Consider the following 27026-nt stretch of genomic DNA (forward strand, 5'->3'; position numbering starts at 1 on the left):
AGTGGCCACCTCCTTGGAGCATTTAACACCCAGACCGACATGGCCATTGTAATCCCAGGTGGCAACAAACGCCTTGAACCTGGCACGCTGGCTGGCACGGGTCTGCTTCTGCACCAGTGTAAACTTCAAAACCTCATCCTTGAGAAAGGCCCCCAGGAAAAAGTCAGTGATCTCAGATTCCTTGATGGGCAGGGAGAAGAGGTAGCTCTCCAGGGACTTGATCTTCATGTTCTTTATCCGGCCCAGCTTGGTGACAGGCATCCATTCCTTATCCTCGGCGTTGCCTCTGTGAGCTCTGTGGTCTCAGCCCTGGCCCTGTCTACGGCCACGACCCTAGCTCTGGGTGCCACTGAAGCATCCTTGGAAGCCACCGCGTTCCCCATCTCAGCCCTGCCCCCCCCCCGCAACACTGGTGTTATCCACCATTTGGTGTTTTCTTGGAGAAGAAGTGCAACAATCCTTTCTTTTTTTTGTGGATGGACAAAGTCTCACTCTTTCGCCAGGCATGATCTTGGCTCACTGCAACCTCCGCCTCCTGGATTCAAGCAATTGTCCTGCCTCAGCCTCCCGAGTAGCTGGGATTACAGGCAGGCACCACCATGCCCATCTAATTTTTGTATTTTTAGTAGAGATGGGGTTTCACCATGTTGGCCAGGATGGTCACTATCTCCTGACCTCGTGATCCACGCTCCTTGGCCTCCCAAAGTGCTGAGATTACAGGCCTGAGCCACCATGCCTAGCTGCAACAATCTTTTTATTTATTTAATTTATTCTGTTTTTTTTTTTATTTTTTGAGACGGAGTTTCACTCTTGTTACCCAGGCTGGAATGCAATGGTGCGATCTCAGCTCACTGCAACCTCCGCCTCCTGGGTTCAGGCAATTCTTCTGCCTCAGCCTCCTGAGTAGCTGGGATTACAGTCATGCGCCACCGTGCCCAGCTAATTTTTTGTATTTTAAGTAGAGACGGGGTTTCACCATGTTGACCAGGATGGTCTTGCTCTCTTGACCTCGTGATCCACCCCCCTTGGCCTCCCAAAGTGCTGGGATTACAGGCTTGAGCCACCGCGCCCGGCCAACAATCTTTTTATTTAAAAAAAAAAAAAAAACATTTGAAGGCTGAGTGTGGTGGCTCATGCCAGTAATCCCAGCACTTTGGGAGGCCAGGGCAGGAGGATCACTTGAGTCCAGGAGTTGAGGCTGTAGTGAGCTGTGTTCGTGTCACTGCACTCCAGCCTGGGCAACAGAGCCAAGACCCTGTCTCAAAAAAAAGGTTGTTTTTTTTGTTTTGTTTTTGAGATTCCATATATATATTTAAAAAAACCAAAAAACTGAAAGTAGGTTAAACAGCTGTATCATTGTATTTCACTTTTCTATGTCAATAGTGCCAACAGTTCTGTGAATTATATCCTATGAAAAATTGTCAAAGAAAAAGAGATGCAGAAGTCAACATCGAATTGTATAGATTAAGCTGGTGAACTTTATGATATATAAATTGTATCTCAATAAAGTTCTTTTTTCTTTTTTCCTTTTCTGAGACAGTCTCACTCTGTCGCCCAGGCTGGGGTGCGTGGCATGATCTCAGGTCACTGCAACCTCCACATCCCCGGTTCAAGTGATTCTCCTGCCTCAGCCTTACAAGTAGCTGGGATTGCAGGTGTCCACCACAACACCTGGCTAATTTTTGTATTTTTAGTAGACACGGGGTTTCATTATGTTAGCCAGGCTGATCTCAAACTCCTCACCTCAGGTGATTCACCTGCCTTGGGCTCCCAAAGTGCTGGGATTATAGGCATGAGTGACTGTACCCAACAAAGCTGGTTTTAAGAAGTCATTATTGATCATTTGCTCCTTAAAGTTTGAGTTAGACTCATAATTGAACTAGACAGCATATTAGATAAATGTTTATGTTCTTAAATGTCATTTTTTAAAAACTATTTCATTCTTCGTTTGAATGGTTAAGCTTTATATAGTATATAACTAAACCCTTATTATTGAGCCTGTCATTTCTCTCTGTGAAAAACGTGTTTAATTATTATAACTTAGTTCGGAGGCATTTTGGCTGTTGATATTGGCTCTGAATATGCTAGTGTGTGTCACAAGTTCCTTTGAAAGGTGGACTTTAGGAAATCTTGGATCAAGAGCAAGAACCAATTCCAAAAAATACTATTAAGTAGGTTGGGCATGATGGCTTAGGCCTGTAGTTTCAGCACTTCGGAAGGCCGAGGTGGGCGGATCACTTGAAGTGTGGAGTTCGAGTTCAGCCTAGCCAACATGGTGAAACTCCGTCTGTAGTAAAAAATACAAAAAATAGGCATGGTTCACGCCCGTAATCCCAGCACTTTGGGAGGCCGAGGCGGGTGGAGCGCCTGAGGTCGGGAGTTTGAGACCAGACTGGCCAACATGGTGAAACCCCATTTCTACTAAAAATACAAAGATTAGCTGGGTGTGATGGCAGGCGCCTGTAATTGCAGCTGCTTGGGAAGCTGAGGCAGGAGGATTGCTTGAACCCAGGAGCTAGAGGTTGCAGGTGAGCTGAGATCCCGCCATTGCATTTCAGCCTGGGCAACAGAGCGAGATTCTGTCTCAAAAAAAAAAAAAAAAAAATTAGCTGGGTGTGGTAGCCCATGCCTGTAATCCCAGCTACTGAGGAGGCTGAGGTAGGAGAATTGCTGGAACCCAGGAGGCACAGGTTGCAGTGAGCTGATACTGTGCCACTGCACTGCAGCCTAGAGACAGAGTGAGACTGTCAAAAAAAAAAAGACTATTAAATACTTATGTTTGTGATAATCTTTCACATACTGAACGTCTCATTTATCCAGGAGAAACCTCTGTTGTCATGGGGATATATTCTCATTAATGATTGGGATTCTGTTGCTATTTTCTTTATAGGGTTGGAAATTTTACTAAAAACATTTAAGTAGAAATTGAGTATTAAAAGGCCATATTTTTGCTGGTCCCGGTGGCTCATGCTTGTAGTCCCAGCACTTTGGGAGGCTGAGGCGGGTGGATCACCTGTGGTCAGGAGTTAAGAGACCAGCCTGACCAACATGGTGAACCCCCACCCAACTAATTAGAAAAATTAGCCAGGTGTGGTTGCAGGTGCCTGTAATCCCAGCTACTCGGGAAGCTGAGGCAGGAGAATGGTTTAACCCAGGAGGTAGAGGTTGCAAGTGAGCCAGGGTCATGCCATTGTACTACAACCTGGCGACAGAATGAGACTCCCTCTCAAAAAAAAAAAAAAAAAGAAAAAGATTTCTAGTTGTACACCTTTTGAGAATAGGGCCATACAGTTTTAGAGTTTGTGGGAATGTAAGTTCTGTTCACCAATTTTTGCTTATATCCCACAAAAATCTCTCCAGAATTATTGAAAATATTGATACTTCTTTTGATAAAACATTTAAAAAGAGGCCAGGCATGGTGGCTCATGCCTGTAATCCAAGCACTTTGGAGGCCAAGGTGGGTGGATCACCTGAGGTCAGGAGTTCAAGACCAGCCTGACCAACATGGTGAAACCCTTTCTATTAAAAAAAAAATTTAGAAAAGATTAAAAAATAAAAATAAAAAAGAGAGCTTGCTTTTATTAAAAGTAATTAACAGTTTGGTTAGAATAGGCTTTATTATATTGCACTATGCTATAAAAACCAGTCTGTGGATCACACTAAGCACAATGCTGAATGCCTAGTGGCTTTTTCACCATGCTGTGTCCAAAATCTCTCTAGAGAATAGGCTGAGGGCTTTGCTCTGCCTGGACTGTCCTTTCCTTCCCTTCTGTCCATTTTGAAAGTTTGCTGTAATGTTAGGCTGTAGGGATCACAGAGTTGCACCATGGGACCCTGCCCTTAAGCAGTTTTTTTTTTTTTTTTGAGACAGTCTCCTTTTGTCATCTAGGCTGAAGTGCAGTGCCATGATCTCGGCTCACTGCAACCTCTGTCTCCTGGGTTCAAGTGATTCTCTTGCCTCAGCCTCTGAGGTAGCTGGGATAACAGGCACCTGTCAACATGCCTGGCTAAGTTTTATATTTTTAGTAGAGATGGGGTTTCACCATGTTGCCCAGGCTGTTCTCCCACCCCTGAGCTCAAGCAATCCTTGGCCTCCCAAAGTGCTGGGATTATAGGCGTGAGCTGCCGCGCCCAGCCAAAATAACTTCACTACATGATCAAAGTGGTAATTGCAATAACAAAGGATTATTACTTTATTTTTTGAAACAGGATCTCACTCTTGTCACCCAGGCTGGAATGCAGTGGCACCATGTTGGCTCACTGCAACTTCTGCCTCCTGGGCTCAAGCAATCCTCCTACCTCAGCCTCCTGAGTAGTTGGGACCACAGGTGTGCAGGACTATGCCCGACATGTTTTTGTATTTTTAGTAGAGATGGGGTCTCACGGTGTTGCCCAGGCTGTTCTCCCACTCCTGAGCTCAAGCAATCCTTGGCCTCCCAAAGTGCTAGGATTATGGGTATGAGCCACTGCACCCTGCCAAAAGAAAAAAAAAAAAAGACTATTAGCCAGGCTTGGTGGCTCATGCCTGTAATGCCTGCACTTTGGGAAGCCAAGGTGGTTGGATCACCTGAGGTCAGGAGTTTGAGACCAGGCTGGCCAACATGATGAAACCCCATCTCTGCTAAAAATACAAAAAATTAGCTGGCTGTGGTGAAATGTTCCTGTAATCCCAGATACTCAGGAGGCTGAGGCAGGAGAATTGCTTGAACCCAGAAGGTGGAGGTTGTAGTGAGCAGAGATCACGCCACTGCACTCCAGCCTGGGTAAAACAGCAAAACTCCATCTCAAAAAAAAAGTATAAATATGACTTTGGCAAAGAGCAAGGATAAGGATTTATTGATGATATGCCATTTAAGCTGGACCTTGAGGAGTGAGTAAGGTATATTTGGGGAAATTTTCAGAATTGTAGTTTATTAGAGCTTATTAGTGGCAGTGTTAGGACTAGATAATGGCACTCCTTACCCTCAGCTGACTATAACACATTGTTTCCCTGCATGTACAATTTCTGCAGGAGAAATTTGTGACTTTTAAATCAGTGTTACTCTGCTGAAACGAATATCCTCAGTAGGTTAATTGGACTTGCAAAAATTGGGGTTAGTTTTCTAGCAAAATACTTTGTCATGGCTCAGAATTGCAGTCAGTTTGGTTCCTTTGAAAGGTGTCTGTTCTTGGAAAGCAACTAATCAGATGAGAACTATCATATCTATTGTATGAGAAACTTTTTCCTGTAGAATTTTGGCATTTTCCGTTTTCTACTTCTGTTTTCTGTTTCTGTTTTCAGCCTTCTATGGCAATTTCTTAGTAATTTGACTAATATGTATGCCAAATAATTTTTAAGTGAGAGATTTTTTAAGAGAGGCATTTGTGTGAAAGATGCTATGTTTAGAAAGTATTATTGGCTCTTTTTAAAAACATCATTGGGCTTAGATTGGAAGAGGGCATGCATTTTGAACATAGTCTTGTTGGAAATGAATATGCTGTACACATGTGTTAGCTACATTAAAAAGGCTGCTTTGCTGGCAAGCTGGCCTGGACTGCTGCTCACAAGGATTATAACTGATTGCAGATGGAGTGCACTAGAATGTTTCTGCTATAAACTCTTTTATGAAAAAGTAGAAGAGTATGAAAAGTACTTTAGGGAATGTGCTAAATTTGAAAACTGAGAAGTAGCTATTTTATTTAAGCACTTTCTGGTCTTGGAGGAAGTATTTTCCATGGTACAAATAAATGTTACTGCCTTGACATTTTGGAATCCCAAGCGCATACAAATGGCTCTGTTCAATAATATCCCATCATATGCCAAGGTTCTCCTACTTTAGAAGCATTTCTTAATGTCTAATTACTTAGTAAAAAGGGAAATGAGCCAGAGTTAATGATCTAACCACTCACATTTATGGTTAGGTTATTTGTGTAAATCTGGAGACATTAAACCTGTATAAATGCACTACAAAACAGGAGGTAGATGAAATTAGTTTTCAATTATAATATGAGGTACACTCCGTCAAGTGACTGAACTGTGATATTTTGCTTTATTTTTACCCATAGATTGTCTCTTGCCCTTTGGTGAATCTCATTCATATATTTATCAACCTTCCTTTGCCAGGATTTTTTTTCCCTGGTGCCCAGTCTTGGTTGGAATAGAAGTAGCCCTGATTTTTTTTTTCCTGTTTAGTGCTCACATTATATGTCTTATAAGGCTTTTTCATTCACATGTACATTTCTAAACCAAATGCTATGCAGCGTAACTGATATAAAGAATGATTTCATGTCCACTATTGAAAATTTGGGCTGGGTGCGGTGGGTCAAGCCTGTAATCCCGGCACTTTGGGAAACTGAGACAGGTAGTTCAAGACCAGTCTGGCCAAGATGATAAAACCCCATCTCTACTAAAAATACGAAAAATATTAGCTGGGCATGGTGGCATGCACCTGTAATCCCAGCTACTTGAGATGCTGAAGCAGGACAATCACTTGAACCCAGGCGGCAGAGGTTGAAGTGAGCCGAGATAGCACCACTGCACTCCAGCCTGGGAGACAGAGCAAGACTTCATCTTAAAAAAAAAAAAAAAAGGAAAATTTGGGGCTGGGTGCAGTGACTCAATGCCTATAATCCCAGCACTTTGGAAGGCTGAGGCAGCAGGATTGCTTGAGTCCAGGAGTTTGAGACCTGTCTGGGCAACATGGTGAAACTCTGTCTCTACAAAAAATACAAAAAAGTTAGCTGGTGCACACCTGTAGTCCCAGCTACTAGGGAGGCTGAAGTGGGAGGATCACTTGAGCCCTGGAGGTCAAGGCTGCAGTGAGCCATGATTGTGCCACTGTGCTCTAGCTTGGGCAATAGAGTGAGACACTGTTTCAGGAAATAAGAAAGAAAATTTGGTGTGGAGGAAGGGCAAAATGTTGGAAAGGAAGAGTTTCCAGGTGTCCCCAAACTTTTTACACAGGGGGCCAGTTCACTGTTCCTCAGACCGTTGGAGGGCCGCCACATACTGTGCTTCTCTCACTGACCACCAATGAAAGAGGTGCCCCTTCCTGAAGTGTGGTGGGGGGCCGGATAAATGGCCTCAGGGGGCCGCATGCAGCCCGCGGGCCGTAGTTTGGGGACACCTGGTTTAGAAAGTAATGCATTTAGGCTTGGCATGGTGGCTCATGCCTGTAATCCCAGCACTTTGGGAGGCCAAGGCAGGCAGATCACCTCAGGTCAGGTTTTCGAGACCAGCCTGGGCAACATGGTAAAACCGCATCTGTACTAAAAATACAAAACTTAACTGGGTGTGGTGGTGGGCGTCTGTAATTCCAGCTACTGGGGAGGCTGAGGGAGGAGAATCCCATGAATCCGGGAGGCATAGATTTCAGTGAACCGAGATTATGCCATTGCACTCCATCCTGGGTGAGAAGAGCGAAACTCTCCAAAAAAATAAAAAGTGAGTAATGCATTTAGGCCAGGTGTGGTAACTCATGCTGGTAATCTTTGCACTTTGGGAGGCTGAGATGGACAGATTGCTTGAGCACAGGAGTATGAGAGCAGACTAGGCAATGTGGCGAAACCCTGTCTCTACCAAAAACAAAAAAATTAGCTGGTCATGGTGGCACGTGCCTATGGTTGCAGCTACTCGGGAGGCTGAGGTAGGAAGATTTCTTGAGCCTGGGAGGTGAAGGTTGCAGTGCGCCAGGCTTGTGTCAATGCACTCCAGCCTGGATGAGACAGACCCCATTAGAAAAAAAAAGAAAAAACCCAGAATAAACTAATGCGTTTAAGTTTATATACTTTTTCTAGTATAAATTACTATAACCACATGAAAATAAATGTAAATGCATATAAATTATGAACATTGTGAATAATAAGAAAGTGGGAAAGAAAAGTCATCTCTATTCTTACCTCCTTAACCGCAGTGTACCACTATGTTTTGATGGATCTTTTTGGTACTTTTTTTCTTTCAGGTTTTTAATTTTTTTATTTTTTTATTTTTTATTTTTTTTTGTTTTTGTTTTTTTTTGAGACGGAGTTTCGCTCTTGTTACCCAGGCTGGAGTGCAATGGCGCGATCTCGGCTCACCGCAACCTCCGCCTCCTGGGTTCAGGCAATTCTCCTGCCTCAGCCTCCTGAGTAGCTGGGATTATAGGCACGCACCACCATGCCCAGCTAATTTTTTGTATTTTTAGTAGAGACGGGGTTTCACCATGTTGACCATGGTTGGTCTCGATCTCTCGACCTCGTGATCCACCCGCCTCGGCCTCCCAAAGTGCTGGGATTACAGGCTTGAGCCACCGCGCCCGGCCGGTTTTTTTTTTTTTTTTTTTTTTTAAAAACTTATGCCTTTTGGGGTTTGTAACTTTTATTTATTTATTTTTATTTATTTATTTATTTATTTTTTTTTTTTGGAGACAGAGTGTCGCTCTTGTTACCCAGGCTGGAGTGCAATGGCACGATCTCGGCTCACCGCAACCTCCGCCTCCTGGGTTCAAGCAATTCTCCTGTCTCAGCCTCCTGAGTAGCTGGGACTACAGGCACGCGCCACCATGCCCAGCTAATTTTTTTGTATTTTTAGTAGAGACGGGGTTTCACCATGTTGACCAGGATGGTCTCGATCTCTCGACCTCGTGATCCACCCGCCTCGGCCTCCCAAAGTGCTGGGATTACAGGCTTGAGCCACCGCGCCCGGCCAATTTTTTTATTTTTTATGAGACAGGGTCTCACTCTGTCACCCATGCTGGAGTGCAGTGAAGCGATCCTGGCTCACTGTAACTTCACCCTCCCTGGCTCAAGCAGTGCTCCTACCTCAGACTCTCCAATAGCTGGGAACACAGTCGTGTGCCACCACACCTGGCTAATTTTTGTGTTTTTTGTAGAGAGTATTTCTGCAGAAAACCATGTTGCCCAAACTCTTGGGCTCAAGTGATCTGCTGGTCTTTCAGTTTTGATGAATACTGACAAAAGCAACATTATTTCTAACCTTACCACTGAGAGAGAATGATCATTAACATCTGGATCTATATTCCTCTAATCCTTTCCTTGTATTTTACACATGTCAAGTTTTTTTTTTTTGAGACGGAGTTTCGCTCTTGTTACCCAGGCTGGAGTGCAGTGGCACGATCTCGGCTCACCGCAACCTCCGCCTCCTGGGTTCAGGCAATTCTCCTGCCTCAGCCTCCTGAGTAGCTGGGATTACAGGTCATGCACCACCATGCCCAGCTAATTTTTTGTATTTTTAGTAGAGACGGGGTTTCACCATGTTGACCAGGATGGTCTCGATCTGTTGACCTCGTGATCCACCCGCCTCAGCCTCCCAAAGTGCTGGGATTACAGGCGTCAGCCACCACGTCTGGCCTATACATACTAAGATTTTTATGTAATTGGGTTATATGTACTGTTTTTTAGTTTGCTTTTTCTACTATTTTTTTATTCTGCTGCTGAACAAATTATTTCCTAATATTTTAATGTTGCTATTTTTCTATACAACTTTTGAAATTTTATAATATGGGTATATCACAATTAACTAGTTTTGTCGGTTTTTCGGAAGTATAATTAATGTTTTAATATTCAGGGCAAATGTTGAAACACAAGGGTGTCCCTAGGTATTGAAATTTGTATATATTTGAGATGGAGTCTTGCTCTGTTGCCCACGCTGGAGTTCAGTGGTGCGATCTTGGCCCACTGCAACCTCTACCTCCCAGGTTCAAGGTTCAAGCAATTCTCCTGCCTTAGCCTCCCAAGTAGCTGGGATTACAGGTGCATGCCATCATGCCTGGCTAATTTTGTAGGTTTAGTAGAGACGGGGTTTCACCATGTTGGCCAGTCTGGTCTCGAACTCCTAACCTCAAATAATCTGCCTACATTGGCCTCCCAAAGTGCTGGGATTATAGCAGTGAGCCACCATGCCTGGCCTGAACCATTTTTAAATTCCATAGTGATCTAGAACTGCCGTCTCAAATAGCAGTCTAGAACTGCCTCTCAAATAGCACTCAGAGTGCAGAACGGGGATTGCATAGAGTTGGATGGCTAGAAGATGTCATGGAAATTACCTTAAATATTGTTTTCTTCTTGTGTTATAGCTGTTACTTTTAATAATGTGAAAAATCAACATAAAGATGGATTGGATGGATTTGATTTAATAAGGGATAATTTATGGATAAAAAAATGTATTATTATTACTTTTTTTTTTTTTTTTTTTTTTTTTTTGGTAGAGACAGGGGTCTCACTTTGTTGCCCAAGCTGGTCTTGAATTCCTGGCCCCAATTAGTCGTTCTACCCTGGCCTCCTAAAATGCTATAGGTGTGAACCACTGCACCTGGCCCTCATTTCTTAAATACTCCTCAAGCACATGATTTCAGTAGCTACTTAATATTCTATTCTATTTATGAACCATATTTCATTTATATTCATCCTCTGTTATCAGACACTTGAGCCTTAGGTTCTTCACTTACTGAGTGGAAATGTTGCTAATGCCTTCCCAGCTTGCTATCTCAGGGTTGTGAGGATCAAATGAAATAATATATACTAGACAGCATACTATTTGAAAAATTATGTAAGTTGTTTTTGTGGTTTTGTGTGTGTGTGTGTGTGTGTGTGAGACAAGGCCTTGCCCTGTTACACAGACTGAAAGCAATGGGACAATCATGGCTCACTGCAGTCTCAACCTCCTGGGACCAAGTGATTTGCCCACCTTCCTCCCCTAGTAGCTGGGACTACAGGTGTGTGCCACCACACCTGGCTAGTTTTTAATTTCTTCATAGAGATGGGATCTCACTATATTGCCTAGGCTGTGTAGGCTGGTTTTGAATCCTGGGCTTAAGGGATCCTTCTGCCTTAGCCTCCCAAAGTGCTAGGATTAAATGCATGAGCCACCGTGCCAAGACTTTGGTTAGTTTTAGTGCCTAAATTTTCTGTGGGAATATACGTTTAAAGGCAGGAATAATTGAACCTATCCCTAAGTTGGAGGGAGTTTTTGCTACTGTATATTTGGATTTCTTTTTTTTAACCTTTTTTTTTTTTTTTTTTTAAAAAAAAGATGGAGTCTTGCTCTGTCGCCCATGCTGGAGTCCAGTGATGCAATCCCAGCTCACTGCAACCTCTGCCTCCTGGTTTCAAGCAATTCTCCTGCCTTAGCCTCCTGAGTAGCTGGGATTACAGGCACCTGCCACCATGCCTGGCTAATTTTTGTAGTTTTTAGTAGAGATGGAATTTCACCGTGTTGGTCAGGCTGGTATCGAACTTCTGACCTCAGGTGATCCACCTGCGTTGGCCTCCCAAAGTGCTGGTATTACAGGCATGAGCCACTGTGCCCGCCCTGAAGTTTCTTTTTATTGCATTATATAATTTAAGCTTCTTTATCTAAATAAATACTTTTCGCGTCACGATGGCTAAGAGAGACACTGGATAAAATCATCTTGGTGGAAATGTCCTCTTTCTTTGCTGCTTTTCATGTTGTTGTTGTCTTTGAGATTGTCTTAGTTAAAATCCAAAGTATACTTTGTGCCACCTTTATATGTGCATTTGTTGGTTTCTCATAGGAGAAAGCAACCATGCCCAGTTTTTTTTAAATGCCTTTTTTGCAACTCTCTAGAAGTGTTTTGGAGTTTGTTTTTAAAAGTCTAGCCAATATTGTGGTGCTGATTGCTTTTGGTAGTTGCCTAGTGAAGTGTGAAGTGGTATAATGGCAGCTAGCAAAATCTGGAATGCAGTTCACAAGACGGTGAAAGGAATGCTACTTCTGGTTCTATGTTAGACAAAGCAGGCATTCATAGTTCAGTTTTCGGTAGTACCTGTTTATCGAGGAATATTGTATAGGTGAAAGCTGTTTTTAATTGTGTTTGTTGTGTAGGGATAAAAGCCTTGAACATACATATAGATGATAAGAATAAGAAATATGCAGTTAGGTTTTTGAGAGCACCTATAGGAAAATAGGTTTTTGTTACTCAGCAAGCCTAGGTGTCAAAGCCACCACTCTTTAAGAGAGATTTTGCTCTCATCTTAGACTGAGATAAATAATCAAAACAGTGTGATGACTGTTAGGAAAGCACTGAGGAAGGGAATCTAAATACAGTCATGCATTGAGAAATGTGTCGGTAGGTGATTTTGTTGTTGTGCGAATAGCAGTGTGTACTTACACAAACCTACAGGGCGTAGCCTACTCCATACCTAGTTGCTGTGGTATAGTCTGCTGCTCCTAGGTTACAAACCTGAATAGCATGTTACTGTACTGAATACTGTAGGGAATTGTAACACAGTGGTGGTGAGTAGAGTATTTGTGTATCTAAACATATCTAACCATAGAAAGGGCATAAATATGATAGTAAAATTGTGATTTTTTTTTTTTTTTTTGAGACGGAGTTTCGCTCTTGTTACCCAGGCTAAATTGTGATATTGTTAATATAATCTTATGGGACCGCTCATATATGTGGACCTTGACGTATGCAGCCTGCTGATGGACAGTTCGGTATGCGATGCATGACTTGTAACTGAGAGAGGGATGGCAGGGAAAGGTAGATCATGTCTGAGAAGCCCTTTTGGTTTTGGCTTACCAGAAAACTGTAATGAAGAACACAATGAAGAAGTGATTTAACTATACTTGCTCTTTCCCCACCACATTGTTCTGGTCTGAGACTGAAGAGTTCCTTTAACTGAGTAAACTTGAGGAGGCAGAATGGGTAAAGGGAAAAACAAAAACCTTTACTTTTAAAATTGCGTTTTAGGCCAGGTGTGGTGGTGGCTCATGCCTGTAATCCCAGCACTTTGGGAGGCTGAGGAGGGCAGATCACTGAGGTCAGGAGTTTGAGACCAGACTGGGCAACATAGTGAAACCCCATCTCTACTAAAAATACAAAAAATTACCTGGACCTGGTGGCACATGTCTGTAATCCTAGCTACTTGGGAGGCTGAGGTGAGAGGAATGCTTGAATCTTGGAGGCCAAGGTTGCAGGGAGCCAAGCTCGTACCACTGTACTCTAGCCTGGGTGACAGAGCAAGACTCCATCTCAAAAAACAGTTGCCTAGGCTGGGCACGATGGCTCACGCCTGTAATCCCAGCACTTTGGGAAGCCAAGTCAGGTGGATCCCCTAAGGTCAGGAGTTCAAGACCAGGTTGGCCAACATGGTGAAACCCCATCTCTACTAAAACACTTAAAAAAAAAAAAGTGCATTTTAGTGGGGAAAAATGTACTGTAATTAGTAATTAACAACAGCAGACACTTAAGTTGTGCCAAGGACAATTAGGCAGATTTTATCTTACTGAATCCTTACAATAATTCTGTGGCAGGTACTCTTTCCCCATTTCACAGATGAAGGAATTGAGACAGAGGTATTGGCTGTCTTACCTGGGCTCACATATCTATGAATTGAGGGAAATAGAAAATGAACTTGGGCTGTCTGTCTCCAGAACCCTTACTGTTGGAGAACATATCACCTCTGAAAATACTTATTAAGTTTTACTATTCTGTGCAGTAATGCTGAATGTCTATGCTTAATTTGAATTTAACTGTTAGATTACAATTTGTTTTGAACCCCGTCTCTACTAAAAATACAAAAAAGGTAGCCAGGTGTGGTGGTGGGCGCCTGCTACTCAGGAGGCTAAGGCAGATAATTGCTTGAACCTGGGAGGTTGAGGTTGCAGTGAGCTGAAATTGCACCACTGCACTCCAGCCTGAGCGACAGAGTGAGACTTCATCTCAAAATAAATTAATTAATTAATTAAAATAAAAAATTAAAATTTATTTTGATTTATTTTCTTGATGGAGGGAAATCATGAGTAAAAAGCTCAGGGGAAGGGGCAGATAATTATCAATTTACATGTCTTTGGGCATCTTAGGTTGAGTGAGATCTAGGCCTTCTAAATCATCTCTCTTTAAAATCATTCAAAATTTGCTTAGGAAGAGCAGAATTGTTGAGAATTTATTCAATGTGTACTCTAAGTAGCATGTTTTATATCAGTGTGATCACACTGTGACACTGAAGAGTTGTAATTTGTTTTCCTATTTTGCTATCGTATATTTAATTTTTAATACTCTGGGATTGAGTAAACAGTGAACATATATAGTACATTTATGCCTGTTTTATAAAAATTAGGAATCTAAATTTGTTGTTGTAAATGATTTAAGGAACTTTATGATTGTAGATCTTTTGCTCAAATCTTCTTTATGGCACTAGGTTTTACTATATTTCCTATATTGTGAGGAGGGGAGGGAGTTGCCTATGGGTTTTGGGTTTATGGTTTTAAAATAAAAGCAGTGCATAAAATATTTTTATTGTGTGCCATTTTTCTTAATTGTTGCAGGAGGCTTTTAGAGCAGAAGATTGTGCTGAAGATGTCATTGGGATTTTTAACAAGCCCTGAACGTGCTTGGTTACTAAAGTTAATATAACGTCACAGTGTTGCCACACAGAAACGTTAATTATAGTTGCAGGCAATATCTTTAGTAGTTTGCCAACAACAGTTTAATTACTACATAGAGACTAAGACATTAGATAAATTTATTCTGGAGAATTAAAAGGCATTTAAATACTAATCTTGTTTTGACTGCCTTATTTTCTAGGGCTCAGTAATTAAAGTGTTATTTCTGCATCTTTATGCTAAAGTAGCAAAGTTGGGAATAAGGCAGGAAAAGGGTAAAATTGGGGAATTTAGTAGACTAAGTCTTGACTTAAGGCTTCTCCAAGAAAGAGAAGATAGTCATTTGTGGTTCCTCAGTAAACTAAGACCTTTGAAACATGTTGGGATAGTCATTTTGAAGGCATTTACGTTTTATCTTGGATAAAAGTCTTCAAATCAGGTTTTATGGAAATTATAGTGTCCTGCCCTTCTCCAACTCTCCTAAGGTAATTAGTGTTGGCTACATCATTAGGAATAAAAACCTTGAAGACAAAAGGGAAAAGGTGTGAAAGTTGTATGGAGAGGATAAAGGAACAATCAGTCATCTTTCCTTTGGACTTGGGAAAAGATAGATTTAGGTCTTAGGTGCTAAGGCTGCCTTTCAGATTTATGAAGGAGGGTTTAGGAAAACAGCGTTGAACCAGATGGGATTTGCATGGTAACCAAGAGGCAAGGTCCAGAGGTGAGAGTGAGCAGAGCAAGTTATTAGGGAAATCAGGAGATAGCCTGAACTCATTCCTCTAGAGAGTCCTGTAAGTGGTTATGATGATAATCATTCTAATAATAGTAGGGAACATACTGTGACCCCCTACTTCAGATATTTCATTTTCTTAACTCTTAGTGCCCTATACTCTTCTCATTGCCTTCTTTCCTCCCAGGTTGATTATTCTTTACCTCCTTAGGTTAAAAGTCCACCAGGATTTTGTCTTCAGATTCTCTCTCTCTCTCTCTCTCTCTCTCTCTCTCTCTCTCGAAGAGAGACCCCCTCGCTCCCAGGTGATTTCTTCTAGTTCTGGGGGCTTAAATGTCATTGAGATGATGATAACTCCCAGATTCACTTCTCTAGCCTGGACCTCTCTGTCGAAGTCTAGACTTCTCTACCCAGCTTCCAACTGAACTCTACTTGAAGGCCAAAGAAGCATCAAACTCAAAATGTCCTAAACAGAACTGTTGTTTTTTTTCCCTTCCTGACCACCCAAAGTGGCTCTTCCCTCATTCTTACCAATTCTTTTAGTTGCCCAGACCAAAAATATTGGAGTCATTCTTACCCTTTTTCTCATAGGCCACATAAAATCAATCAGTAAGTCTTGCCATCTTTGCCTTCACAGTATATCCTGAATCAATTACTTTTTGCCATTTCTACTCTAGTCCAGATCAGTACTGCGATAGCCTCCTGTCTCTCTGCTTTTGCCCTTGTTCCCATGCAGTATCCAGTCATATTTTAGAAATATAAATCAGGGCTGGGCATGGTGGCTCACACCTGTAATCCCAGCACTTTGGGAGGCAGGCAGATCATGAGGTCAAGAGTTCAAGACCAGCCTGGCCAACATGGTGAAACTCCGTCTCTACTAAAAATAAAAAAATTAGCTGGGCATGGTGGCACGTGCTTGTAGTCCCAGGTACTCGGGAAGTGAGGCAGGCAGATTGCTTGAACCTGGGAGGTGGAGATTGCAGTGAGCCAAGATCGTGCCACTGCACTCCAGCTTGCTGGGTGACAGAGTGAGACTCCATCTCAAAAATATATATATATATAAATCAGATCATGTCATCCCTCTGCTTAAAATTCTTCACTTGTTTTCTATCACTTTTATTTTAATTAGTTTTAATTTTATTTATTTATTTATTTATTTATTTTTTTTGAGACAGAGTCTTGCTCTGTCACCCAGGCTGGAGTGCAGTGGTGTGATCTCGACTCTCTTGTAGCCTCTGCCTCCCAGGTTCAAGTGATTCTTGTGCCTCAGCCTCCTGAGTAGCTGGGACTACAGGCATGTGCTACCACACCCAGCTAGTTTTTGTATTTTTAGTAGAGGCAGGGTTTTGCCATGTTGGCTGGGCTGGTATCTGAGCTCAAGCAATATGTCCGCCTAGGCCTCCCAAAGTGCTGGGATTATAGGTGTGAACTACTGTGCCCAGTCCTTACCACTTTTAGAATAAAACTAAAAATTCTTACTTTGACCACACAACCTCACAGAATTTGGTTTCTGGCTGGCTATCTTATTTCACATTTCGTCATCATTTGCCCACCTGGCTACACTGCTGATCTTGCTGTTCCTTAAACTTCATTCAGGTTACTGCTCAGTAACCTGAATCAAGGTGGCAGCTTGCTTGCTCTTATCTAAAATAGCCACTTCTACCACTTACTCTGTCATCTTTTATCTCCTAACCTGGCTTTATTTTTCTTTCCAACATTATGCTATTTCTATTAGTTAATTATCTGATTCCTACATTAGAATGTAAGCTCCATGTGAGCAGGGACTTGTTTTCGCTAGGTCTGTAGGTCTGGGCCATGATAGACATACAAGTATTTGTTAAAGAAAATAATATTTTGAATATTTACTTTATGGTAGGCCTTGAGCCAAAACAAGAGAATTAATGACAGTTCTGTATAGTTAGGCACCATTATTATGATGCTGCTGCCCATTTTACAGATAAGAAAACTAAAAATTAAGGCTTACAGAGTTTATTACATGCTTATAAATGGACCTAGGGTAACATTAGATACTTAGAGTAGGATCACTTTAAAGCCTCTAAAGCAGTGGTCCCCAACCTTTTTGGCACCAGGAACTGGTTTTGTGGAAGACAAGTTTTCCATAGATGGGGATGGGGGCAGATGGTTTTGGGATGAAACCATTCCATTTCAGATCATCAGGCATTAATTAGATTCCCATAAGGAGTGGGCCTCCTAGATCCCTCACATGTGCGGCACCCAATAGGATTCGTGCTGGTATGAGACTCTGATGCCACCACTGGTCTGACAGCTCGCTTGCCTGCTGCTCACGGCCTGCTGTATGGCCTGGTTTCTTAATAGGCCATGGACAGTGCCTGTCTGTGGCCCAGGGGTGTGGACCCCTGCTCTATGGTATTCTACTTCATGGGTAAATTTTTTTTTTTTTTTTTTTTTTAAAGATGGAGTCTTGCCCTGTTTCCCAGGCTGTAGTGCAGTGGTGCAATCTCGGCCCACTGCAGCCTCTGCCTCCCAGCTTCAAGAGATCCTCCTTCCTCAGCCTCTCAAGTAGCTGGGATTACAGGTATCTGTCACCATGCCCAACTGATTTTTCCATTTTTAATAGAGACGGGGTTTCACCATGTTGGCCAGGCTGGTCTTGAACTCCTGACCTTGTGATCTACCCACCTCAGCCTCCCAAAGTACTGGGATTACAGGCATGAGCCACTGTGCCTGGCCCTTCATAGGTAAAATCTGTTAAAATGTTTTCTAGAAATATTTTTTAGGTTAGCTTACCTTTTCTTTCTTTCTTTCTCTTTCTTTCTTTTTCTTTCTTTCTTTCTTTCTCTCTTTCTTTCTTTCTTTCTTTGTTTCTTTCTTTCTTTCTTTCTTTCTTTCCCTCCTTCCTTCCTTCCTTCCTTTCTTTCTCTTTCTCTTTCTTTTCCTTTCTTTTTTTCTTTCTCTCTTTCTTGCTTGCTTTCTTGCTTTCTTGCTTGCTTGCTTGCTTTTTGAGACAGGGTCTCGTTTTGCCCAGGCTGGATGGAGTGCAGTGGTGCGGTAGTGGTTCACTGTAGCTTCAACCTCTTGGGCGCAAGTGATCCTTCTTCCTCAGCTTCCTGAATAACTGGGACTACAGGTGCATGCTACCATGTTTGGCCAATTTTTTGTGTTTTTAGTAGAGATAAGATCTCACTATATTGCCCAGGCTGGCCTCAAATTCCTAGGCTCAAGTGATCCTCCTACCTCAGCCTCCCAAAGCTCTGGGATTACAAGTATGAGCGACTATGCTCAGCTGACATAATGCTTTTGATGTAGGAATGGACTCATCTCTCTTGCTGCCCCTGCAACACCAGATACTGGGACTCATGGATTTCGTACACAAAATGTAGTTGTTATGGGAGTCTTTATGTTACACAAATGGAAACCAAAGTTCCCAAATGTTCTACAGTGGTTGATGTGTTCTGTCATCTGGTCTCTGCAATTCAACTCATGCCCTCTTATTTTGGTTTAACGATCAAATGGAATATTACTATAACTACCGAATATCAAGAGTTTAAAACAAGTTAAAATACCTATTTAAGAAAAATTAACATATGTGTAAGTGTTTCATTTAATTCCGTAAACTAGGTATTGCCTCAATTTTAGAGGATATAAAAGTGCAGTAATACCCAAGGTCACAAAACATCTAAAATTTTTTTTTTCTTTTTTCTTTTAGACGGAGTCTTGCTCTGTTGCCCAGGCTGGGGTGCAGTGGCATGGTATCTCAGGTCACTGCAACCTCTGCCTTCGGGGTTCAAGCGATTCTCTTGCCTCAGCCTCCCAAGTAGTTGGGACTATAGGCACACACCACTACACCCAGCTAATTTTTGTAAATATAGTATTTTTAAATTGTTCTTTCATGTGTTTAGAATATTGGGCCAGGCATGGTAGCTCATGCCTGTAATTCAAGTACTTTGGGATCCCAGGAAGGAGGATTGCTTGAGCCAGGAGTTTGACACCAGCGTGGGCAACCTGGCAAAGCCCCGAGTCTCTTCAAAAAAATTTAAATATTGGCTCGGCATGGTAGCCCACACCTGTAGGCGTAGCTACTTGGGAGGCTGAGGAGGGAGGATCACTTGAGCCCAGGAATTCTAGGCTGTAGTTAGCCATGATTAAGCCACTGCACTTCAGCCTGGGTGACAGACCAAGACACTGTCTGGGGGGGAAAAAATTCATTTGTTGTTGATAGAGGCAGTTATTTATTCATTTTGTAACGGAGTGTCAGTCTTGTTGCCCAGACTGGAGTGCAATGGTGCAATCTTGGTTCACCGCAACCTCTGCCTCCCAGGTTCAGACGATTCTCCTGCCTCAGCCTCCCCATTAGCTGGGATTACAGGCGTGCACCACGACGCCCGGCCAATTTTTGTAATTTTAGTGGAGACGGGGTTTCTTCACGTTGGTCAGGTTGGCCTCAAACTCTGTACCTCAGGTGATTGGCCTGCCTCAGCCTCCCAAAGTGCTGGGATTACAGGCATGAGCCACTGTACCTGGCCAGAAGCAGTTATTTTAAAAGCAGCTTGGGGGTGGGTGCAGTGGCACACACCTGTAATCCTAGCATTTTGGGAGGCTAAGGCAGGTGGATCACCTGAGGTCAGGAGTGCAAGATCAGCCTGGCCAACATGACAAAACCTCATCTCTACTAAAATACAAAAATTTGTCTGGGCACGGTGGCTCACACCTTACATCCCAGCACTTTAGGAGGCTGAGGTGGGCGAATCACGAGGTCAGGAGTTCAAGACCAACCTGACCAATATGGTGAAACCCCGTCTTTACTAAAAATATAAAAATTAGCCAGATGTGGTGGTGAGCATCTGTAGTACCAGGTACTCAGGAGGCTGAGGCAGGAGAATCGCTTGAACCCAGGAGGCAGAGGTTGCAGTGAGCCGAAATTGCGCCACTGCACTCCATCCTGGGAAGGTGAGTGGGACTCCGTCTCAAAAAAAATAAAAAAATAAATAATAATAATAATAATAATAATAATAATTAGCTGGGTACGATGGCAGGTGCTTACAATCCCAGCTACTGAGGAAGCTGAGACGGGGGAATTGCTTGAACTTGGGAGACAGTGGTTACAGTTAGCCAAGATCACACTACTGCACTCCAGCCTGGGAAGGTGAGTGAGACTCTGTCTAAAAAAAAAAATAAATAAAAGCAGCTTGGTTTTGAAGATGTAAGTTAGGAAAATCTATTAGTTTCAGAAGCTTCAAAGGTCTGGGAGAAAGGGATATTGACAAAGAGGAAAAGGATTTTGTGTGAATTGAGGAAGTTAACTCATTAGTGTAGTTTTTCTTTATTTCTTTTTTTACTGAGGAAAAGAGAACAAAGGGATAAGATTGGAGTAGTCTTTCAGTCATTCTTTTTAGGATTGGTAGCTAAAAGGCTGAGTGAAATATGATTTAAAAGCTTTATTGGCCAGGCACAGTGGCTGACCCCTGTAATCCCAGCACTTTGGGATGCTGAGGCAGGTGGATCACCTTAAGTCAGGAGTTGAAGACCAGCCTGACCAACATGGTGAAACTCTGTCTCTACTAAAAATACAAAATTAGCTGGGTGTGGTGGCATTTGCCTGTAATCCTAGATACTTGGGAGGCTGAGGCAGGACAATTGCTTGAACCCAGGAGGTGGAGATTGCAGTGAGCCAAGATCCCACCATTGCACTCTAGCCTGGGCAATGAGCAAAACTCCCATCTCTCACACACACACAAAGCTTTATCATTTATTTTGTGGCCCTGTCTTATGGTTCAGAGGCCTAAAAGTTTTTTGAAAGCAAATTTTCTAGAGGCTAGAAGTGTTCATTATAGCCATGTTTTTGAGGGTGAGGATTACCTCAAAGGGCATGCCTTGTCTCATTGTTCTTATTGCTGAGCTACTGAAACCTAGAGTCTGACTCACACAGTATGACACTCATTTCCGTTTTCTTGGTAGAATTTGTGTGGTCATTCATGTTTTAGGAACTACAGTCCTCTTAGTTCCTCTTTATTTATCGAGATGAAGTCTGGCTCTGTTGCCAGGCTGGAGTGCAGTGGCACCATCTCAGCTCACTGCAAGTTCCAGCTCCCTGGTTCAAGCAATTCTTCTGCCACAGCCTCCTGAGTAGCTGGGATTACAGGCGCCCACCACCACACCCAGCTAATTTTTCTATTTTTAGTAGAGATGGGATTTCACAATGTTGGCCAGTATGGTCTCGATCTCCTGACCTTGTGATCTGCCCATCTCGGCCTTCTACAGTGCTGGGATTACAGGTCTGAGCCACCATGCCTGGCCCTCAATTCCCACTTGGCTCACTGCAGCTTGGACCTCCCTGGGCTCAGGTGATCTTACTGCCTAAGCCCCCTCAGTAGCTGGGAGTACCTGCATCACCATGTCTGGCTAACTTTTGTATTTTTGGAGAGATGGGATTTCGCCATGTTGCCCAGCTGGTCTCAAATTCCTGGACTCAAGGGATCTCTCCTGCCTGAGCTTCCCAAAGTGCTGGGATTATATGTGTGAGTCGCCATTGCCTGGCCATAAACAGAGTTTTTTATTTTTTATTTTTTTGAAACAGAGTTTTGCGGTTGTTGCCCAGGCTGAAGTGCAGTGATGCACTCTTGGCTCACTGCAACCTCCACCTCCTGGGTTCAAGCGATTCTTTTGTCTCAGCTTCCTGAGTAGCTGGGAGTATAGGTGTGCACCATCACGCCTGGCTAATTTTTTGTATTTTTAGCAGAGATGCGGTTTCACCATGCTGGCCAGGCTGGTCTCCAACTCCTGACCTCAGGTGATCCGCCCACCTTGGCTGGCCTCCCAAAGTGCTGGGATTACAGGCGTGAGCCACTGCTCCCTGCCCATAAAGAGAGTTTTAAACAATGCGTATAGTATGATTTTAGTGGGGTGGCCACTTACATGTACGTGTGCACATGTATCTCAATGAAAATGGCTTCCTACCTTTAGCCTTAGCAATGCTGCATGTAGGGAATAAGCATTTAAATGATGGTGTCTTGGCTAACAATGTGAACTCTGGAGCCAAACTCTCCAAAATTATATCCTGAATCTGGCACTAGCTAGGTCTGGAGCCATTAATTAGTTATTTAACCTCTCTTGATGATTTCTTTATCTGTAAAATGGGGGTAATGAAACATCTGCCTCATTGAGTGGTTGGGAGCATCAAATAGGTTAGTAGGTCTGGTGTGGTGGCTCATACCCGTAATCCCAGCACTTTGAGAAGCTGAGGCATGAGTATGGCTTGAGCCCAGGAGTTTGAGACCAGCCTGGGCAAATAGTGAGATCCCGTCGCTACGAAAAATAAAAAACAATTAGTTGGGTGTGGTGGTACAAGCCTGTGGTCCTATCTACACAGGAGGCTGAGGTGGGAGGATCACTTGAGCCTAGGAGGTTGAGTCTGTAGTGAGTTGTGATCATATCACTGTACTCCAGTCTGGACCGCAGAGTAAGATCCCGTCTCAGGGGGAAAAAGGGGATTAGTAGACAGAAAGTACTTATGGCTCAGAGTAAGTGTTCTGTGAATGTTGGCTGTTTTTAAATCTTGTATTTAATACCTCTTTGGTGAGAAGTACACTGCTTTGCTTGGATTACCATTTGTGTGTAGAGAGATGTTCTTACTAGAACCATGTCTCCTTGTCACATGATTATGTACAGTGTGAGCTTTATTAATACTCTGTCAGCATTTGAGGTTGGAACATAAGTGCATGGCTATACCCAGTGGAATCTAGAAAGAGAGAGAATCCTAAGAACCGTAGCAACTGTTGCTATTTGTGTACTGAGTAGCAGCTGTCCGAGACAGATTTATTTTTTAATCCTGATCTCACTGATAGCCTGGGATGTGGTCTTGCCTCAAAGGAGTGGATTGGTTTAGATGTCCAGTCTTTGAGGAGATTTCATGACCACATGCCATAAAGATTCATGTGAAATTTGAGGAGCTAAAGCTTTGTGTGTATGAGTGAGGGAGAAAGATTAAGTTTTAGCATTCATAGTCAGTCCCTGAAGTATGATGTGGCTGGATTAATGATGTGAGAAATCACTCTTAATGTGGGCAGTGAGACTTCATGCATTTCAGTCAAAAAAACAATTTTGCTGTAATGTGGTTCATTTCCAAATTTTGGCTGCAAACTATCCTAGGGAGGATAAAAAAACAATATTTACTGAGTGCCTACTTTATGCCAGGGTCTGTTCTGAATACTGGCAAACACGATTAATTACACTCTAAAATAAACTTAGTCTGTGATTCCACTGTATACTACATTACGTACATACACACACATACACATTTACAAACTTACCAACCGTAGATTTTAGAAATAATAGAGTTGATCCTGAGGGGAGGCAACTCCTGTAAAATTTTTTAAAAAATTTAAAAAAGGAAGGGACATTATTATTTGTTGTGAGGGCTTCATTACCAAATGCTTTTCTGAAGTAGAAAGTAGGATATTTAAAAAGAGCTTCTTTCAAATAGTGGTTGGATTCATTCAATAATTTTCTGATTTTCACTTCTTTTTTTTCTTGAGATGAAGTCTCACTCTGTTGCCCAGGCTAACTGCAAATTCTGCCTCCCGGGTTCAAGTGATTCTCGTGCCTCAGCCTCTAGAGTAGCTGGGATTACAGGCACGTACCACTATGCCTGGCTGACTTTTGTATTTTTAGTATAGACGGGGTTTAATCATGTTCACCAGGCTGGTCTCCAACTCCTGACCTCAAGTCATCCACCTGTCTTGGCATCCCAAGTGCTGGGTTTTATAGTATGGTGTGAGCCACTGCGCCCAGCTCCGTTTCCGAAGTGTTCCAATATTTCAATGCTTAACAGATGCCTTGCAACAGTAATATGGGCCAGGTGTGGTGGCTCATGCCTATAATCCCAGCACTTTGGGAGGCCGACAAGGGTGGATCAGCTGAGGTCAGGTGTTCGAGACCAGCCTGGCCAACATGGGAAACCCTGTCTCTACTAAAAATACAAAAATTATCTGGGCCTGGTGGTGGGTGCCTGTAATCCCAGCTACTCAGGAGACCGAGGCAGGAGAATTTCTTGAGCCTGGGAGGTGGAGGTTGCAGTGAGCTGAGATCGCACCACTGCACTCCAGCCTGGGGAATAGAGTGAGACTGTCTCCAGAAAGAATAGAAATAGTAATGTGGTTCATTTCCAAATTTTGGCTGCTAACTTAGGGAGGAGAGACGTTATCACAGAATATTTACTGAGCATCTGCTTTATATCAGGGTCTATTCTGAATACTGTTAACACAGTTAATACTGTTGGTCTGGTTTTTCAAGTTCCATGTATAAATTACCTCTTAAAACTGTGATTATTTTTTTCCCTTCCTCCCTTCCTCCCTCCCTCCCTTCTTCCCTTCCTCCCTCCTTTCCTTCCTTCCTTCCCTCCTTCCCTCCTTCCTTCCTTCCTTCCTACAGGATCTCAAAATAGGCTGGACTGCAATGGGTCTATAATAGCTAACTACAACTTGAAACTTGCAGACTCAAGCGATCCTCCCACCTCAGCTTCCTAAGTAGCTAGGATTGCAGGCGTGTGCCGCCAGGCTTGGATAGTTTTTTTTGCATTTTTTTGTAGAGACGGGGGTTCACCGTGTTGCCCAGGGTGATCTTGAACTCCTGACCTCAAGTGATCTGCCTGCCTCGGACTCCCAAAGTGCTGAGATGACAGGCATGAGCCACTGAGCCCAGCCCACTGATTTTCAATTGCCCTATCCAGATTTAGTGGTATGAATTTACTGATTGGGGCGTTTTGAACACACAGAATAACATGTTTAACTAAAGAACTTGTAATTGGGTGACTTATAAAATGAAACATTTTTATTTTCTAGGTATTATTAACCCAAAGAATCCCAAGGAAGCTCCAAAGTCCTTCAGCTTCGACTATTCCTACTGGTCTCATACCTCAGTGAGTACCCTCATTCCTCAGCACTGCCAGCTCCTGCCTCCTTTCCTGTTTCCTTGACAATTTGTCTTTTCTCTTAGCTGAGCAGGTCCAAGTTTTGTTTTTTAAGTGTTGTCTACCATAAGTTCATTCTTTGATATAGTAATGTAGCATTTTCATTCTTAGAAAGTATTTTGACTGATGAAAAGTTTATGCACACATACATATGTAAATATACATACAGAACATATTTTAGCTTACACCAAATTTATGCTGAACCTACACTAAATTTATACTGATTTTAGACATCCCTTGAGGATTTATTTATCAGTATCTTAGGATCCTCATTACCAACATTGTTGTCTATTGATCTTAGGAAATGCCAAATTATTATTATTATTATTTTGAGACGGAGTTTCATTCTGTTGCCCAGGTCAGAGTACAGTGGCACCATCTCTGCTCACTGCAACCTCTGCCTCCCAGGTTTAAGTGATTCTCCTGCCTCAGCCTCCCAAGTAGCTGGAATTACAGGTGCATGCCAGCATGCCTGGCTAAGTTTTGTATTTTTAGTAGAGACAGGGTTTCACCATGTTGGCCAGGCTGATCTCAAACTCGTGACCTCAAGTGATCCACCTGTGTCAGCCTCCCAAAGTGCTGGGATTACAGGCATGAGCCACCATGCCTGGCTAAAAATGTCAAATTAAAATTGCTTAGAGTACTGTTAATTTTAAGTGGAATTTTGAGGGAATGACCAGCAAGATTGGAATGACCACCATGAAATTGGTGATTTTTTTTTTTTTTTTTTTTTTGAGACCCAGTCTCGCTCTGTCACCCGGGCTGGAGTGCAGTGGGGCAATCTTGGCTCACTGCAACCTCTACTTCCTGGGTTTAAGCGATTCTCCTGCCTCAGCCTCCCGACCAGCTGGGACTACAGGCACCCAGCTAATTTTTCTGTTTTTAGTAGAGACGGGGTTTCACCATATTGGCCAGGCTGGTCTCGAACTCCTGACCTCTCCACCTGCCTCAGCCTCCCAAAATGCTGAGATTATAGGCATGAGTGACTGTGCCCGGCCAATTGTTTTTTTGTTTTTGTTTTTTTTGGAGACAGAGTCTCCATCACCAGGTGCCAGGCTGGAGTGCAGTGGCACGACCCTGGCTTACTGCAACCTCAGCCTCCTGGGTTCAAGCAATTCTCCTGCCTCAGCCTCCCGAGTAGCTGGGACTATAGGCGCACGCCACTGCGCCCAGCTAATTTTTTTCTATTTTTAGTAGAGACGGAGTTTCACCATGTTGGCCAGGATGGTCTCGATCTGTTGACCTCGTGATCCGCCCATCTCAGCCTCCCAAAGTGCTGGGATTATAGGCATGAGCCACCGCGCCTGGCCCCCAATTGTTTTTTTAATTGTAGTAAGGCAATGTGAGTTTTGAACATTTTAAAAGATGAAACCCTGTTTCTACTAAAAATACCAAAAAGGAAAAAATTAGTGGCTAGGTGCAGTGGTTCATGTTGTAATCCAGCACTTTGGGAGACTGAGGTGGGCAGATCACCTTAGGTCAGGAGTTTGAGACCAGCCTGGCCAACATGGTAAAACCCCATCTCTACTAAAAATAGAAAAATTAGCCAGGCATGGTGGTGGGCACCTGCAATCCCAGCTACTTAGGAAGCTGAAACAGGAGAATCACCTGAACCCCAGAGGCAGAGGTTGCAGTGAGTCAGGATTGTGCCGGTGAACACCAGCCTAGGTAACAAAGAGTGAAACTCCGTCTCAAAAAAAAAAAAAAGAAAAGAAAATTAACTGGGCGTGGTGGCAGGTGCCTGTAATCCCAGCTACTTGGGAGGCTGGGGCAGGAGAATTGCTTGAACCCAGGAGGTGGAGGTTGCAGTGAACCAAGGTTGCACCACTGTACTCCAGCCTGGGTGACAAAGCAAGATTCTATCTCAAAAATGAATGAATGAATGAAAGAGGTTGCAGATCCACACGGGAAACAAAAGATTACCAATGTCTAGGAAAATGGAGAGTAGGACCCTTCCTGGTATCCTTACTCAGTGTGGAACCCCAAATGTTCTTCTTGTTAGGGATTGTTCCTGGAGTTTACTT

General features: G+C 43.0%; 1 protein-coding gene across 15 annotated transcripts in view; it reads left to right on the top strand.

The window, feature by feature from the left end:
• KIF1B (kinesin family member 1B) overlaps positions 1-27026 on the top strand; it is a 183698-nt gene that overhangs the window by 22455 nt on the left and 134217 nt on the right. For all 15 annotated transcript variants that reach the window (XM_039473782.2, XM_039473784.2, XM_039473793.2 and 12 more), the window contains exon 3: positions 24875-24951. In XM_039473782.2, coding sequence (XP_039329716.1) covers positions 24875-24951 — 77 coding nt within the window. The remainder of the gene's footprint in view (positions 1-24874; positions 24952-27026) is intronic.

Source organism: Saimiri boliviensis, chromosome 11, assembly GCF_048565385.1.
Source record: "Saimiri boliviensis isolate mSaiBol1 chromosome 11, mSaiBol1.pri, whole genome shotgun sequence".
NCBI classification, from domain to species: Eukaryota; Metazoa; Chordata; class Mammalia; order Primates; family Cebidae; genus Saimiri; species Saimiri boliviensis.